Source organism: Hylobates moloch, unplaced genomic scaffold, assembly GCF_009828535.3.
Source record: "Hylobates moloch isolate HMO894 unplaced genomic scaffold, HMol_V3 SCAFFOLD_23, whole genome shotgun sequence".
Classification (NCBI taxonomy): Eukaryota; Metazoa; Chordata; class Mammalia; order Primates; family Hylobatidae; genus Hylobates; species Hylobates moloch.
In genome coordinates, this window is record NW_026652298.1 from 29,361,793 (window position 1) to 29,378,009 (window position 16,217).

The window sequence follows — 16,217 nt, forward strand, 5'->3', positions numbered from 1 at the left end:
CACAGCTCCACATGGATGGGGAAGCCTCACAATCATGGCAGAAGGCAAAGAAGGAGCAAAGGTACATCTTACATGGTGGCAGGCAAGAGAGCATGTGCAGGGGGACTGCGCTTTATTTAAAAACCATCAGATCTCACGAGACTTATTCACTATCACAAGAACAGCATGAGAAAACTTGCCCTCCACGATTAAATCACCTCCCACCAGGTCTCTCCCATGACATGTGGGAATTATGGGAAGCATAATTCAAGATGAGATTTGGGTGGGGACACAGCCAAACCATATCATTACTTTTACCCTGACTATGCCTCATATGGTGTTTCACATACAGTAATTGCTTAATAAAATGGGCAACTTCATCTGACCTAGCAATCCCATGAGTGGGTAAATACCCACCTGTATGTTCATCACAGCACTATTCACAATAGTAAAGACATGGAATCAACCTAGGTACCCAACAAACATGGACTGGATAAAGAAAATGTGGTACATATGCGCCATGGAATACTACAGAGCCATAAAAAAAGAATGAAATCATGTCCTTTGTGGCAACATGGATGCAGCTGGAGGCCATTATCCTAAGCAAATTAACACAGGAACAGAAAACCAAACACCACATGTTCTCACTTATAACTGGGATCTAAATACTGGGTAGACGTGGACATAAAGATGGGAATAACAGACGCTGGGGACTGCTAGAGGGGGAGGCAGGGAGAGATGGGATACAAGGGCTGGAAAACTATCTATTGGGCACTGTGTTCACCACCTGGGTGATAGGATCATTTGTACCCCGGACCTTAGCACCACACAATATACCCATGTAACAAACCTGTGCATGGTCCCCCTGAATCTAAAATGAAAGCTGAAATTATTTTAAAAAGTGAAATAAAATGGGCAACTTCAATAACACACAAAGATCGAAAACCAGGGAAATGTAAGCAAGAAGAACCTCCTCCCTCCATCCCCTGTATCCACAACATAATACATCCCACTTTTCTCCCGTACTTTTACTAAAAGTTATGCTGGAAGCACAGGGGTTGCTCCCAGCATTCGTGACGGAACATCCAGAGACTGCATCTTTTGTTCTTAAGTGCTTTTCTTAGCTTGACCTGATTTTGCTCCAGGGGTGAGGATTATAAGATCTGGTATCACATTTGGGGTATTTTTGGATTCAAAGTCAAAGAGTAGGTAAGTGCTTGATTTTAACCACAAATAAGCCAGGGCCTGGGGCTTGCCATTGGATGACTGCCTTATTATAAGATACGAAATTGATCTGTGGAGTTGTTACGGGTTTTTTTCCCTTTGTACCTATCACTTCCTCTCTCTGTGTTTTAAGACTTTCTTTTAAAAATAATAGTTAAATGTGAAACATAACTGTTAGAGATTTAATAGCCTGTTTGGCAATGCTCTAAAATCAATATTGTGACCCTAAGCAGGAGATTATTAAGGTTACTTTGCATCACCGTGTTAAGGTTTTTTTCATTATTATCCATATCAACACAACATAGTCATGTCATAAATATTAAACACACCCAATTCCCTCCTTAGTTTGCTTTCATGCTAGTAAAATTGAGAGTCAGCATGGATCAGGACATTAGGAGGCAAACTATGATACAGAGAAGCCGAAAGAAATGAAAAGGAGGGAAATGCTTTTGACAAAAATCAATTGTGATTGAATTGGTGGGCTGAACTTTGAAAACACTGCCTTTGTGTGACATTTCATAATCGCCAGGTAATGCTGGAATATGTATTCATGAGCTTTTAAATGTATGCAACATCTCTTGATACTCAACTTGGCATTTGCTAGACTCTGATAACCACTGAAGGTTTAGTCTACAAGAAATAAGATCCCAACGAATTGACAAAGAAAAAGTAATAGCAGCATTTGCTTGATAAAATGTGCTCAGAATTGTATTTTGACAGCATTTATCCTATCTGAAAAATTTTTGTGGAGCACCTCCTGTGTGCCAGGCACAGTTCTAGGCACTGGGAATACAGTAGGCAGTAGGAGGAAGATTCCTGGTCTCCTGGAGCTAACATGTTGTGGGGAAAATGTGAAAGGAGCAACTAGACAAGATGGCTTTAGGTAGTATATGAACTAAGATGAAAATAAAACAGTGACCTAATAGAGAGGGATGATGGTGAGATCTTTACATGGGGTGGGATATTTTCTGTAGGGAAGGCCCCCCAAAATGATAACAGTTTACCCAAGACCTAAACAATGAGAAGGACCTAAACAACGAGAATGAGCTTCCCCCATTGCAAAGATCTGGGGGAAGCTTGTTGCAGGCAGAGGGAAGAGCGTATGTAAAACCCCTGAAGTGGAAGCAATTCTGGGACATTTAAAACATATTTTTTTCCCTTCAACTTTTATGTTAAGTGCAGGGCCACGTGTACAAGATGTGCAGGGTTTTTTTTACATATACAAACGTGTGCCGTGGTGGTTTGCTGCACAGATTATCCCATCACCTGGGTATTAAGCCCAGCATCCATTAGCTATTCTTCCTGATGCTCTCCCTCCTCCCAACCCCCGACAGGCCCCAGTGTGTGTTGTTCCCCTCCCTGTGTCCATGTGTTCTCATCATGCAGCTCCCAATTATAAGTGAGAACATGCGGTGTTTGCTTTTCTGTTCCTGCATCAGTTTGCTGAGGATAATGGCTTCCAGCTCCATCCATGTCCCTGCAAAGGACATGATCTCGTTCCTTTTTATGGCTGCATAGTATTCCATGGTGTATCTGTACCACATTTTCTTTATCCAGTCTATCATTGGTGGGCATTTAGATTGATTCCAAGTCTTTACTATTGTGAATATTGCTGCAATGAACATATGTGTGCATGTATCTTTATAATAGAATGATTTATATTCCTTTGGGTGTATACCCAGTAATAACATTGCTGGGTCAAATAGTATTTCTGCTTCTAGATCTTTGAGGACTCACCACACTGGCTCCCACAATGGTTGAACTAATTTACACTCCCACCAACAGTGTAAAATCATTCCTTTTTCTCCGCAACCTCGCCAGCATCTGTTGTTCTTTGACTTTTTAATAATAGCCATTCTGACTGACGTGAGATGGTATCTCATTGTGGCTTTCATTTGCATTTCTCTAACGATCAGTGATGTTGCACTTTTTCTGTTTGTTGGCCACAGGTATGTCTTCTTTTGAGAAGTATTTGTTCCTTAAAACATGTTTTTAAGGAATGGTACCAGTATCTGAACTTAGCCACTTCTAACCTGATTAGCAGAACCAAAATGTTCACAAGGAACAGTTTGTTTAATATGCTTATGCAACTTCTTTGTCAGTTATTATCAAAGAATTGTTTGATGACCTTCTTTGACTTTGATATATGCACTAAATTTTTAAAAATAATGCCTCTGCAGAATGAGGAGCTTCTTCCATTCCTTGTTGCTATTCAATAAAGGAAAGTAAATACCACATGCTGCCCTTGCACAACTTCCAACTCAAGGGTTGTAGGCAATTCAATATTTTGTTAAAAAGTCAAGAATATCTGAATATTTGAAAGGGCTTCCTTTGGATAATAGGTGAGGCATTAAAACTAGAGAAGTTCTACACCAATAACAATGAAGTCCATCCCTTTTGTTCACATCCTTATGTCCATCTTGGAGAACTGAAAAGTTAACATGTATTTGTGATCAGTAATTGTGTCCTAAATATTCAATGACTATTTTTAAAACAGTATTAACCAGACAAGTTTCATGGTTGTGTACCTTAAGGGAAGCTCATGCTTCTTCCTGGACCTCAGTGTCATTATTTGTAAAATGCAGACAATGGATGGTCTGATTATAAGGCCTATAAAGTCATGCGCGCGCACACACACACACACACACACACACACACACACACACACACACACATTGCCAACCTCTGCACCCCTAACGACAAGCCCCAGTGCCTAGTATTTAGTAGGTACTCAATAAATACTCATTCATTAAGAAAAGAACCAAAAATGCAAATCCATGTTCTCATTTCCAACTGATTAGGGGCAAAAAAAAAGTAAGACAAGAAAAAGTAAGGACAGTGGAATTAGTTTTTCATGAGGCTAACTTCATTTAACTTAGGCGTTGTCTTTTATTTTGAGAACTACTTCTAACCTAAATTGTTTGATGTTAAAATGCCCTTATGTTTTGTGAAATGAAGGCAATTGTTTTTAAGTAGTTTCTTTTTACTTAATTTTCTTTTTCGGCAAAATCGAAAAGTCAGGACACTATGCTGGTCTCCAATTCTTCTAATTTGTTTAATTTTTAATCATCTTTGAAACCGGAAGTGTGGTATACCAAAGGCAAGATGGTACCTAAAGCTCCCTCCACCTCCAAAATGTGATGAGATCAACATTTCTGGCTGGGTGGTTTGAACTGGATAACTCCCTCCATGGTGTGGTTCAGCACCGTGGACAGATCTATGGGGGTGGGAACCCATGCCCCTTTGTGGCCAAATACTTGGATCTAAATAAGTAAAAAACAGGCAGTTATGGTGGTTCACACCTGTTATCCCAACACTTTGGGAGGCCAACGCAAGAGGATTGCTTGAGCCCAGGAGCTCTAGCTCAGCCTAGGCAACACAGCAAGACCGTCTCTACAAAAAAAAAAATAATAAGAAGAAAAAATTAGCTGACATGATGGCACATGCCTGTGGCCCCAGCTACTTGAGAGGCTGAGGTGGGCGGATCACATAAACCCTGGTGGGTAACACTGCAGTGAGCTGTGATCTCACCACTGCACTCCAGCCTAGGCGGCAGAGCAAGACCCTGTCACTAGATAAATAAATAAGTAAAAAACAGCTATGCTTTGAGATTGGCAGTCTTGGTGTGAGCACACAACTCCACACCTAATACCTAAAGTAATGAGTTTAAGTCTCCATTTAATGAAATATTCAGACTATGATTATACTTAGTTTCATTAACTGCATTCTCAGACTAATGTAATGGGATTTCCTTTTCACCTTGTAATTAACTTTATTGAGAATGCTTATTGGGATTTTTCTTTTTGGCAGTTTCCTAAAATCTTATTATAAATTATTTTAATATATGTATTATGATATTAGTAATGTTACTTAATCTTATATTGGCTGTTATTATTAAAAGAAGAAAAAATTCAACACTAATCTTTTCAAAGAACAGCAGGCTGACTGAAAAAAATCTGTATTCAGCTCCTAACAGCTGATCCTGAAATTTCGGTCCTCCTATGGCTGACCTGGCATCTTATTTTCCAACCAAAAGCAGTATGGTCCTTGTAGAACAAAATCCTCTTCTCCCTGTATGTGGATTTGTACAAAATTAATCAGACCTGCAAGAAAGATCTACAGTCTAAGACAAATAGTCCTCCCCTCAGTCAGGGGTGGGCAAAGTCAGTCCATGAAAATGTTCTGCTTTTCTTCACTCTGATTCGTAGTAAGTTGATGGGAAGTATTTTTCTTTCAGAGCAAAATATCTATTTCTCAGGAAAAGTCATCCTAGTATCTTTTCCCTCCCTTCTAGCCCCAATGTTACCAGGCACTATTTATGTTACTAGGCAGATGTTTTGTGGAGGGCTCCTTCTGGCTCCATGGCACCCTGAACTTACTCCCACCATGCCACTTTGCAATTACGTGATTACTTTTCCATTTCTCCCACTGTACCATAAGCTCCAAGAGGATATGTCCTATTTATGTCTAATTCATCCTTGTACCTCCAATTCCTGGCACATTGACTGGCACATAGCAGGATCTTAATAAATATCAGCTGAATGTTGATTGAATAGAAATATTAATTACAGGAAAGCAAACAATTAGCTAAAATCTGAGTCCTCCAGGACAGAAATGGTGACTTTATCTCAGCTGGTCCATTTTCAAAGGTGAATGTAGTCTAATGCTGCAATTCTCAGCAGGAATCAATAAATAAGGAAAACAAATAGAAAAAGAGGCATAATCTGGTATATCACCCAGTATAGGTCCTTTAGAAAGGCATGACAAAGGTCATAAATAGAGTATAAGGTTTAAAGCCAGGTAGACATAAGTTCATGTCCGTGGTTTGAATTACTCAGCAAATATCTCTGTGACCTTGGGCAGGTTACTTAAACTCTCTGAGTCAGTTTCTTCATCTACAATAGGTGAGTGCAATACACATTTCAATTATTTTATGAAGATGTTGTGAGAAGCAAAATGCAGGCCAGGCACGGTGGTTCATGCCTGTAATCCCAGCACTTTGGGAGGCCGAGGCAGGTGGATCATCTGAGGTCAGGAGTTCAAGACCAGCCTGGCCAACATAGCGAGATCCCATCTCTACTAAAAATAATAATACTAATACAAAAAATGCATGCATGTGATAAGTGCAGAAAAAAAGCAACTGTTTTATTACTCCTTTCAATCCACACTAAGTATCAATGCTATAGTAGGCATGTCCTATCACTTAATCCAGATATTCCAAAAGAAATGCTCTACCAAAAGAAATATGTCCAAGGATAAGCTTTCCCTGGTATGGAAGGAACAGAACTTGGCATCTTTTAAACTAAACCAGACACTTTGTTGAGCACTTAGGCTTTCTTTACAAATAGTCCTACAGCTGGTTGGAAGCACTTGGGAAAGGCAATGCAAATCTAATTAGGCTATGCCATGTGGCCAGCATTAGTAGCAATTTTTGAAAAGAGCCCAGGAGACAACTTACAGAAAGTGATTTTTTTCCCCTTAAGGGTTCTCTTTCTCTGTTGCTTGTATACACACACACACACACACACACACACACACACACACACAAACACACACACACAATCTCATTTTCTGGGTGCAAACATAAGACATGCTGGGGACCATACAGATTCTTACTGGCCTGATCTGCCAGTGTAAACAAAATAATCAATAATTTCTAACAGATCAAAAGCTCATGTGTTTTAAATGGAAAGAGAAGAAAAACATAAGACAGGAACAAATGGCGAAGAATAGGACAGCTGCTCCATCCAAGCTATTTCCTTGGGAAGGAATTGACGGTTTCTTCATTTCTCATCTGCATCGAAACATTAGTAATAACAAACACTCCCATGCACACACACACACACATGGTGTTATCAACTGGCACGCAGAGCGAAAACATTTTCACTGTGAAGACAACTGCACAATGAATTCATGCCGATTTGTATCATTGTCCCCTAATGAACAGCCAAATTTAGCACCAATAGTCACTCATTCTACAAACAATATTAGTAACAACCAATATTTATGTTACCAGGCACTATGCTAAGTTCTTTACATGTGTTAATTAATCCTCACATCAACCTTGTAAGGTAGATATTGTTTTACTCCTTTTATAGAATGCGAAACTGAGGTTCAGAGAATTTGATTAATTTTTCCAAGATTGCACAGTGAACAAGTACACAGCAAATACCCAGTCTCGGTTGTCTACCCCTCAAGTCCATGTCCCCCACTTATTCACTGCACTCCCTTAAAGCCACGTTCAATGTCAGAGATCCATCTATACCACTGAATACCATACCTCAACAGAAAAACCAATTTCTTGATCTAAAACAATCAAACTCATTTCAGGCTACTGTGCTGAACCTACAAACATATTTTAGCTAATCTAGTGTAGAGCATCCCCTCACTCTTAGTAACTACTTAATTTACTAACCCATATGCCAAAACCATTAGAATCATAGATCTTCAGATAGAACAACTAGTCTGCCCAACTGTGAAAAAGAACTAAGTTTCAGGAATAAGAATGTTGGTGGCTGTGACTTCATAGAAAAGAATCAAACATTCACATGAGTTGGAATTAGTCAAGTTCTCTCAAAACTCAAAATCCTAAGAGTCCTAGAGTTTCACTGGGCTTTTAATCAAGCTTGTGCTAAAGAGTCATTCATATATTCATTCATTCAATAACTGTCTATTGAATACAGCATATTGTCAAGGCATTGGTGATACAGGGATGAATAAAGCAAATGCATCCCTCCCTACCCCCAAGGAAGATTCAAACAGCCGTCTACCTCCCCTTTCCCTCCTCATGCACATCTTTCTTGGAGAACCTGTTCCACTACGGTGCTAAGGAATAATCCTAAAATGCACGCCACCCCATTCAACTGATGGAAGCAGGGTCAGACCACTGATCCATTGACTGAAGCCAGACCATTGACTGGCTGGAAACCATTCATATTCTCTCTCTCTCTCTCTGGATAATTTGGACTAAGAAAAGATGCTTTTCTCACTCTACCTTCTGAAGTTCCCAAGATGGTCCTGATCCCTACCCCTCCTGAGACTCAAATATTCACTGTGAGACAAAGCATGTGCAAGCTGTGGAGTTGGACACACCTGGGTTTGAATCCTGGATCTTCTATTTATTAACTATAATGTCACTGACAACTCCTCTAATTTTTTTTTTTTTTTTTTTTTTGAGATGGAGTCTTGCTCTGTCGCCCAGGCTGAAGTCCAGTGATGTGATCTCGGCTCACTGCAAGCTCCACCTCCCAGGTTCATGCCATTCTCCTGCCTCAGCCTCCCAAGTAGCTGGAACTACAGGTGCCTGCCACCACACCCGGCTAATTTTCCTCTATTTTTAAATATGTTATTATATATATTTTCAAATAGGCACAAACATGGAATAGAATAATGAACTCCCATGTATTTGGTTAACCAGCTACAATAACTCTCAATATTTTTCCAACTCTGTTTCATTACCAATTCCCAAAATTTCTTCTTTTTTTTTTTTTGAGACAGAGTCTTGCTCTGTCACGCAGGCTGGAGTGCAGTGGCTTGATCTCAGCTCACTGCAGCCTCTGCCTCCCAGGTTCAAGTGATTCTCATGCCTCGGCTCCTCGAGTAGCTGGGATTACAGGCATGCACCACCACACCAAGCTAATTTTTGTGTTTTTATAGGGACAGGGTTTCACCACATTGGCCAGACTGGTCTCAAACTCATGGCCTCAAGGGATCTGCTGCTTTAGCCTCCCAAAGTGCTGGGACTACACGTGTGAGCCAATGCACAGGGCCCCATCTCCCACAATTTTATATGGAGTATGTTTGAAGCAAACCTCAGTCATCATGGTAGATTAGTTCTTTCATTTCCACCAATCTCAATTTTCTCGTTCATCAAATGGGAATATCTTCCATAGGCTTTTTTATTCATTGGACAGAAATGTATAGAGCTACTCAGGAGGCTGAGGCAGGAGGATCACCTGCGGTCAGGAGCTCAAGACCAGCCTGGGCAACATAGTGAGACCCATTTCTACAAAAATAAAAAATAAAATGTATAGAGCTGCTGCCATGAGTCAGCCCAGTTCCTGGTGGGGCAGGGGTGGTACAGTTGTGACAATACAAAGCATTTTCTCCCCTGCAGCTTACATTGTAGTAGAAGAGGCATAAATAAAATAATGAGTGAGACAACTTCAGAGAGAACAAAATGCTATAAAGAAAATGGGGGCCGGGTGCAGTGGCTCACGCCTGTAATCCCAGCACTTTGGGAGGCTAAGGCAGGTGGATCACCTGAGGTCAGGAGTTCAAGACCAGCCTGGCCAACATGGTGACATCCCCTCTCTATTAAAAATACAAAAATCAACTGGGTGTGGTGGCATGTGCCTGTAATCCCAGCTACTCAGGAGGCTGAGGCAGGAGAATCACTTGAACCTGGGAGGCGGGGGTTGCAATGAGCCAAGATCGTGCCACTGCACTCCAGCCTGGGTAACAGAGAGAGACTCCATCTCAAAAAGAAAAGAAAAGAATGGGGAAATGGGAAACAATGGATGACTTGAGGGGCAGAGGTAGACAGTGAAGTCCTCTCTAATGAGGTAGCCATTGGGGCATGAGGTGAAAGAGGAAAGATAAGACACACAGAGGCCTGGAGCAGTGTGCTGTAGGCATGAAACACAACAGGTGCAAAGGCCATGGGGAGAATAGAGCCTGGCTCTTTGAGGGTTGATTGAGAACTAAATGAGCTAATACATTCAAAGCATGTAGTACCTTGCTCAATAAATGTTAGTTGTTAGTAAGGCTGTAAATTGGATGTATATTTTGGAAACAGCTCTCTTTCCTAAAATGCCAGTGGATATTTCCATTTACTTAGCATATCTTTCAACAGTTTCTACTCCCAGAGGAAGACCCACCCACACTGCAAACACCTGTATCACAAGAAAAGGGAATAGAGTGTAGTGGTTATAATCACAGACCTTGGGGCCCTGACTGGCTCAGTTTAAATCCCAGTGTGACCACTAAGTAGCTATACAAACTTTAGACAAGCCGCCTAACCACTCTGAGCCTCAGTTTCCCCATCCTTATGATGGTGAAAACAGTAGTATCAGCCTAATAAGGTTTTGAGGAATCCATGTTTTGGAGTTTTATAATGTTATCTGTATAAGTCACTGCTGATATTACACTATCTTACATATTTTTTACTGTTATATATGCCTTGATCTATACTTATCATTTTGCCTGCCTTGGCTAAGAAATTCCCCCAAAATTTTTTATTTTTTTTTTATAGAGACAGAGTTTCACTCTGTGACCTAGGCTACAGTGCAGTGATGTGATCATAGCTCACTGCAGCCTTGACCTCCTGGGTTCAGTCTCCCATCTCAGCCTCCCAACTAGCTGGCACTACTGGTGTGAACTACCATGCCCAGTTACTTTTTAAATTATTTTTACTTTTTTTAGAGACAGGGTCTCACCTTATTGCCCAGGCTGGTATCGAACTCCTGACCTCAAATGATCCTCCTGCCTTTGCCTCCTAAAGCACTGAGACTACAGGTCTGAGCCATGCTCAATCTCCCAAATATGTTAAAATACTTGGGAATATTTTCAAAAGTTAAGTGTAGGACATCCCAGGTACCTCGGTAAATATGGACTCATAAATGGTCCTAGATATGAGCTATACAGCGTCTTCAGAAACTAAGCCACAGGTCTGCTTTGGGGTTCCTTGTAAAACCATTTGGGAACTGTCCTAGGAGAGTCAGGGTGTGACCGGCTGGAATAGCATCCTGCTCTTTCTGATGGATTTTAAGTTCTAAAACATCAATTCATCATTTCTCCTCACTTGCTCAGGTTATGCTGCAAAATGAATCATGTAACATCGTGATTTATTTTATAGCATAACCCAGGTTCAAAGAGGGGTTTTAAGGGTATATGGGATATGAAAGTCTTTGTCCTATGAACATATGCAAGAGCACAGTCAGACCAACAACTGGTTCCATTCCAACACTGACCCAAAGAGAGTAATTTTATGTAGATGTTTTTATAGACACTAGGAAACACGTTTTACACTGTGGCAGTAAAGGCTTTGTAATTGCTCCTGGCTTGTTTAGTGTTGTTTTCTGTCTTTACCACGTCATTATGCAATACTGCGCAACCAAAATGCTATGATCAAAGTGTGCTCTACTAAAGACAACGTGCTATCCTGGATGGCACTCTAGAACAGAAAAGGAGTATTAGTGAAGAAACTAGCAAAATCCAAACATGTCTACAGTTTAGCTAAAAAGGAATGTACTCATGTCGATTTCTTAGCTTTGACAAATGTACCTTGGTGATGTCAAATGTTGTTATTGGGGAAAGTGGGTGAGGAGTATATAGAACTCTGTGTACTATCTTTTGTTGTTGTTGTTTTATGTTTGCTGGTACATAGTAGGTGTATATATTTGTAGGGTACATGAGATGTTTCCACACAGGCATGCAATGTGAAATAAGCACATCATGCAGAATGGGGCATCTATCCCCTCAAGCATCTATCTTTTCAGTTACAAACAATCCAATGACACTCTTTAACTTATTTTAAAACTTACAGTTAAGTTACTATTGACTACAGTCACCCTGTTGTGCTGTCAAACAGTAGGTCTTATTCATTTTTCTGGGTACTATCTTTGCAGCCTTTCTGCTGTAAATATTTTTAAAAGTACTCCGAAACAAAAACTGTATTTCTTTTATATATATATATATACTTTAAGCTCTAGGGTAGATGTGCACAACGTGCAGGTTTGTTACATATGTATACATGTGCCATGTTGGTGTGCTGCACCCATTAACTCGTCATTTACATTAGGTATATCTCCTGATGCTATCCCTCCCCCCTCCCCCCACCCACGACTTAGAACAAAAACTGTATTTCAAAAAGTGTGCTGTGAACACAAATGAGTCAGAAACATTGATCCAGGCTGTAGCCACAGCCCCTCACTCACGTCTTCCATCCTTAAGAAGACCAAATGGAACCTACATGCAGCCTGCACCCCGAAAGGGGGAGAGGGGTGTCACTGGCAGCCAGGGAATTTGGGGTGCGGGAGGCAGGGTATGTTCATAGCACTTAAGGACAAAATGTGCCTTCAAAAACAAACGATAATTATATAGAAGCCGAGGAGCATTTGCAGAAAATCACCATCTCACAGGAAACTACATCCTGTTAATCAAAGAGGTTGAGGCCCTTTTGATTATCAGACTAAATATTTTTAGGCAACATCACTGAATGCCTGGAAAGAACATGAACAGCATCCGCTGAAGAAAAATCCATCTTTAGATAAAAACGCAAGTCCAATATATCACAGGAAAAATCAACCCCAGAAAATTAATGTAGAAAGGTTGACAAAAATTTTCTCTTTCCTTGCAGTTCGCCTTCACCCAAGTCTCTCTCCATAGCCCTCCTCCCAAATATCCAGATCTCTACCCTGGCTATTGATTATCTTACCATTTGACTGTAACTTAAGGGAAAGAATAGAAAGAGACGTAAGGTTAATATTAAGATAAGAAGAGAGAAATAGATGGAGATTAGTATTCTCTTAAAGCAATGTTGAGTGGGTGATTGAATAGACATGAAAATGACATTTAACTTGAGACTAGTGAAACCCCAGTCAAATCTAACAAATTGGATGTTCAGTGAAGAACAAACTGAAAATAGCATGACGTGCCCTTCTTCGTGTTTCACAAATAGATGCATCATTCTTTCCAATTTGTGTAATGGTAAATCCTTGTAGATCCTATGATGTCCAGGAAAGGGTTTTATATTAAATGGGTGCATTCTGGTTCTGGCACAAAAGGCTGGTCTAATTTTCCATTTATCGGACTGGATACCTTCCCTTCTACTTCGCTATCAATCAAAATGTTCTCTGATGACTGCTTGGCTTCTTAAACCCTTAACTGATTAATATCAGTCATCTTGTCCTATTCTCTCAATGCACTCCTCAAATCATCTGTTCATCTGAACATACAAATGTTTTTCTGTATCTATAACATGTAAGTAGCTCCTGAAAATCAATAAAAAGATAAACAAGGAAATCTATTATTACTGTTGGCTACTGAATTAATGTGTTATATATATTAAGCTTATTAATATAAACCGGTGAAAAGGTCACATGCTTCATATTTTTGTTATTCAGATATTCTCAACAATGCTAGTAAAGAAGAATTGGATCAACCTGGAAGGATTGTATAAAATTAACATCTGCAGCAATTCTTGTAAGAATGCAGTGTTTGTAGCATGACTTCTGGAATCCTCCCCTGTAGCTTCCCAGGAATTCTCTAGTCTAGTCCTACCCAGTAGACTATTACGAGACACTTTCTCCCTTGATGTAAAAGATCACTGATTACTTAGGCACAAATATAGACCAAATCCAACAATCATAAATAAACCAAAGTAGCCTGGCGCAAGAGACTTCTGTCCCTGGACACCCATCTCTGAGCAGTAATCCATTTTCAGTACAATTTTCAATGAAAATGCCTTATGTAAGCAGCATTCATTAAGGTTTCCTGCCCACCTGATGGAATGATGAAACTTAGGTGACTTCAATGAGTTTGTTATTTCATTTGAGTGCTGATTCAAAAATCATCCTAGAGATTGGAACTTCAAGGGAAAATCCTGTTAGCAATCACCTTTTACAGCCAAGGACTTGACACCCTTTCAATTTCTCTGCCCTATGATCATGTTCATTTACATATGATGTTTGGGACTGAAGCACAAGACTAGGTTCAACTTATTTCCCAGTGCCAACTGAAAGAAAATGTGCTCATTTCCATTAAAGCCAGAACTGGACACAGCAACTGCCGTGTCAGAATTGATGCCATTTACCCTATCTTTGGGGGGCTATGGGATTTGGTCATAAAACTTCCATTTGCTGGTGTATTTTGTTCTAAAATGTTGCTATTTCTCATACCATTTTGTGATCCAGTTCACTAATAATGTTAAATTATTTAATATATTTAAACCTAAGACATTCTATTTGGTGGCCTATTTTTCAAACCATGCAAACATTGACTTTACTAACACACTGCAACAATTTCCAAACCATGAAAAATCATCACTAGGCAGAATCAGAGAATTTACACTGCCTAGGTCAAATTCCACAGGCTTCTTCCTCTACCCATCGAGCATAAGAATTTGCAACCAAACAGTCCAAAACTATGATTCAGCAAATAACACACCCAGGCAACTCCTAGTGGAGCCTCAGCAAAGGCAACCCAGTCTGTAAAAATGTGCAACATTAGAATTGTTTCTGTTTTCAGGAACCTCCAGCCACAACTAAATGCATCCTTTAAATTGTCTGGCTTTTGTTATTTTAAACCAAACCCTCCACATTATTTTAATATGGGGGTTACTTGAAAACATAATTACTGCGGTAACCACAGTAGTATATTATTGTCACAAAATAAACAATCTTATTTTTTCTCCATTCTCATAGGTCAGAGCATCAGCTCCATGATGTATATTGCATATACAGACCTTTGAAAGGAAAGAAAATCTTTGGGAGTATACCAAGATCCCCAATCATGCTCTGTGAAAAATACCTATTGAAACACAATAGCAAACACAGTCTTTTTTTTCCCCTGGCAGAACAATGGAAACAAATTTGCTGCTGTTGAATCATATAGAGGAACCTCAAATCAACAGGACCAAAATTCAATACCCACTACCTGCCCCCCCTACACACGGAATATTTTGTGGATTATTTTTATGAAACTCTAGCTTTACAAATAATAGACATAATTCTTCTGAACTAGTATTTCATAATTGAAAACAGCATGAAACCTAGAAGTCACAACTGGTCTACCTCAGGAGGCAGATGTATAAATGAGTAGACCATTGGCTAACAGATTGACTAGCTAAAATGAACTAACCCAAAAATCCATTGGTTAAGTAAGTACCCAACCATGATGAAACAACCAAGAGGGCCACTAATCTAGTTAATAAATGAATCAAGATGAACCAGTCGAGCAGTCTAGTAGCTAAAAGTATCAATCATGTGAAACCAACCAAGTGGATCGCCATTTAACAAAGAAAGCAACCAACTGACATCTGATGATGCTAAATTCAGCTTCATCCGAAAGACATGAAAGAAAGCTTCTAACTTGCCCACAAAGAGCTCTTAACTAACCCAAGCACGCTCCACGAAATCTGGCAATGTGACCACTGCTCAGGTCACCCCATGGGACTGGAAACGGTTCATGCAGCTGTACTTACGAAGATTATTTATGGGAGTTCTCGTGTCCATGTTCTCATAATGCTGGACGTGGACAACAATGTTTAGGTCTCTCTCCATGTGATCAGTGTTGCAGTGGCCCTGTGGCCTCATGACATCCGCAAGGGCCCTGAAAGAAGAAAGAATTTAAATCTGTTCATTCAAAACACAATGATTGGCAGCTGCTACGCGCCAAGTACTGCAGCCATGAACAAATGGCAAGGCGGATTACTCCATGGATCCACCATTCTAGTTAGGGGCGGAGTAGAGAAAAACATAAGTAAATAAAATCACTGTAATTAGAGGTTACACAGGGACTTTACGCAGACTAGTGCACATGCTTCTCACAGCAGCTGTGTAATAACAGGACTACCTACCCCACGGAGTTTTTAAGAGGATTAAATGATGAATACATGTAATGTGTCTGCACTCCATAGATTTTGTTCTCTCTTTATATCTAATACTAGATACGAACCCTTCATATACAGCAATGGCCCAGTATTAGTAACAGTAGATAACATTTATTGAGTATTTGCCATAAGCCAGGCACCATGCTAATCGCATTACATGTCTTAACTAAACAAAACAGCACAAAACACATTATGAGGATTATTACTCCTTGCAGATGAGTAAACAAAGGCTCAGAGAGGCAAATCGACCTGCTCAAGGTCACAGAGGCAGTAAGTTGTGGCACAAGAATTTAAGCCTGAGTATTTTTGGAGTGTGTAGGGGGATGGAAACACAATTCAACCTATGACAGTGACCTTCATGATTAGATGCAAACTTAGCAAAAAAAAAAACAAAAAAAAAACC

The 16,217-nt window shown here is 40.0% G+C and overlaps 1 protein-coding gene across 2 annotated transcripts in view; it reads right to left on the minus strand.

Moving 5' to 3' along the window:
* Nucleotides 1-16,217, minus strand: part of SHISA9 (shisa family member 9) — a 339,083-nt gene that overhangs the window by 308,688 nt on the left and 14,178 nt on the right. For both annotated transcript variants that reach the window (XM_032145538.2, XM_032145536.2), the window contains exon 2: nucleotides 15,407-15,534. In XM_032145538.2, coding sequence (XP_032001429.1) covers nucleotides 15,407-15,534 — 128 coding nt within the window. The remainder of the gene's footprint in view (nucleotides 1-15,406; nucleotides 15,535-16,217) is intronic.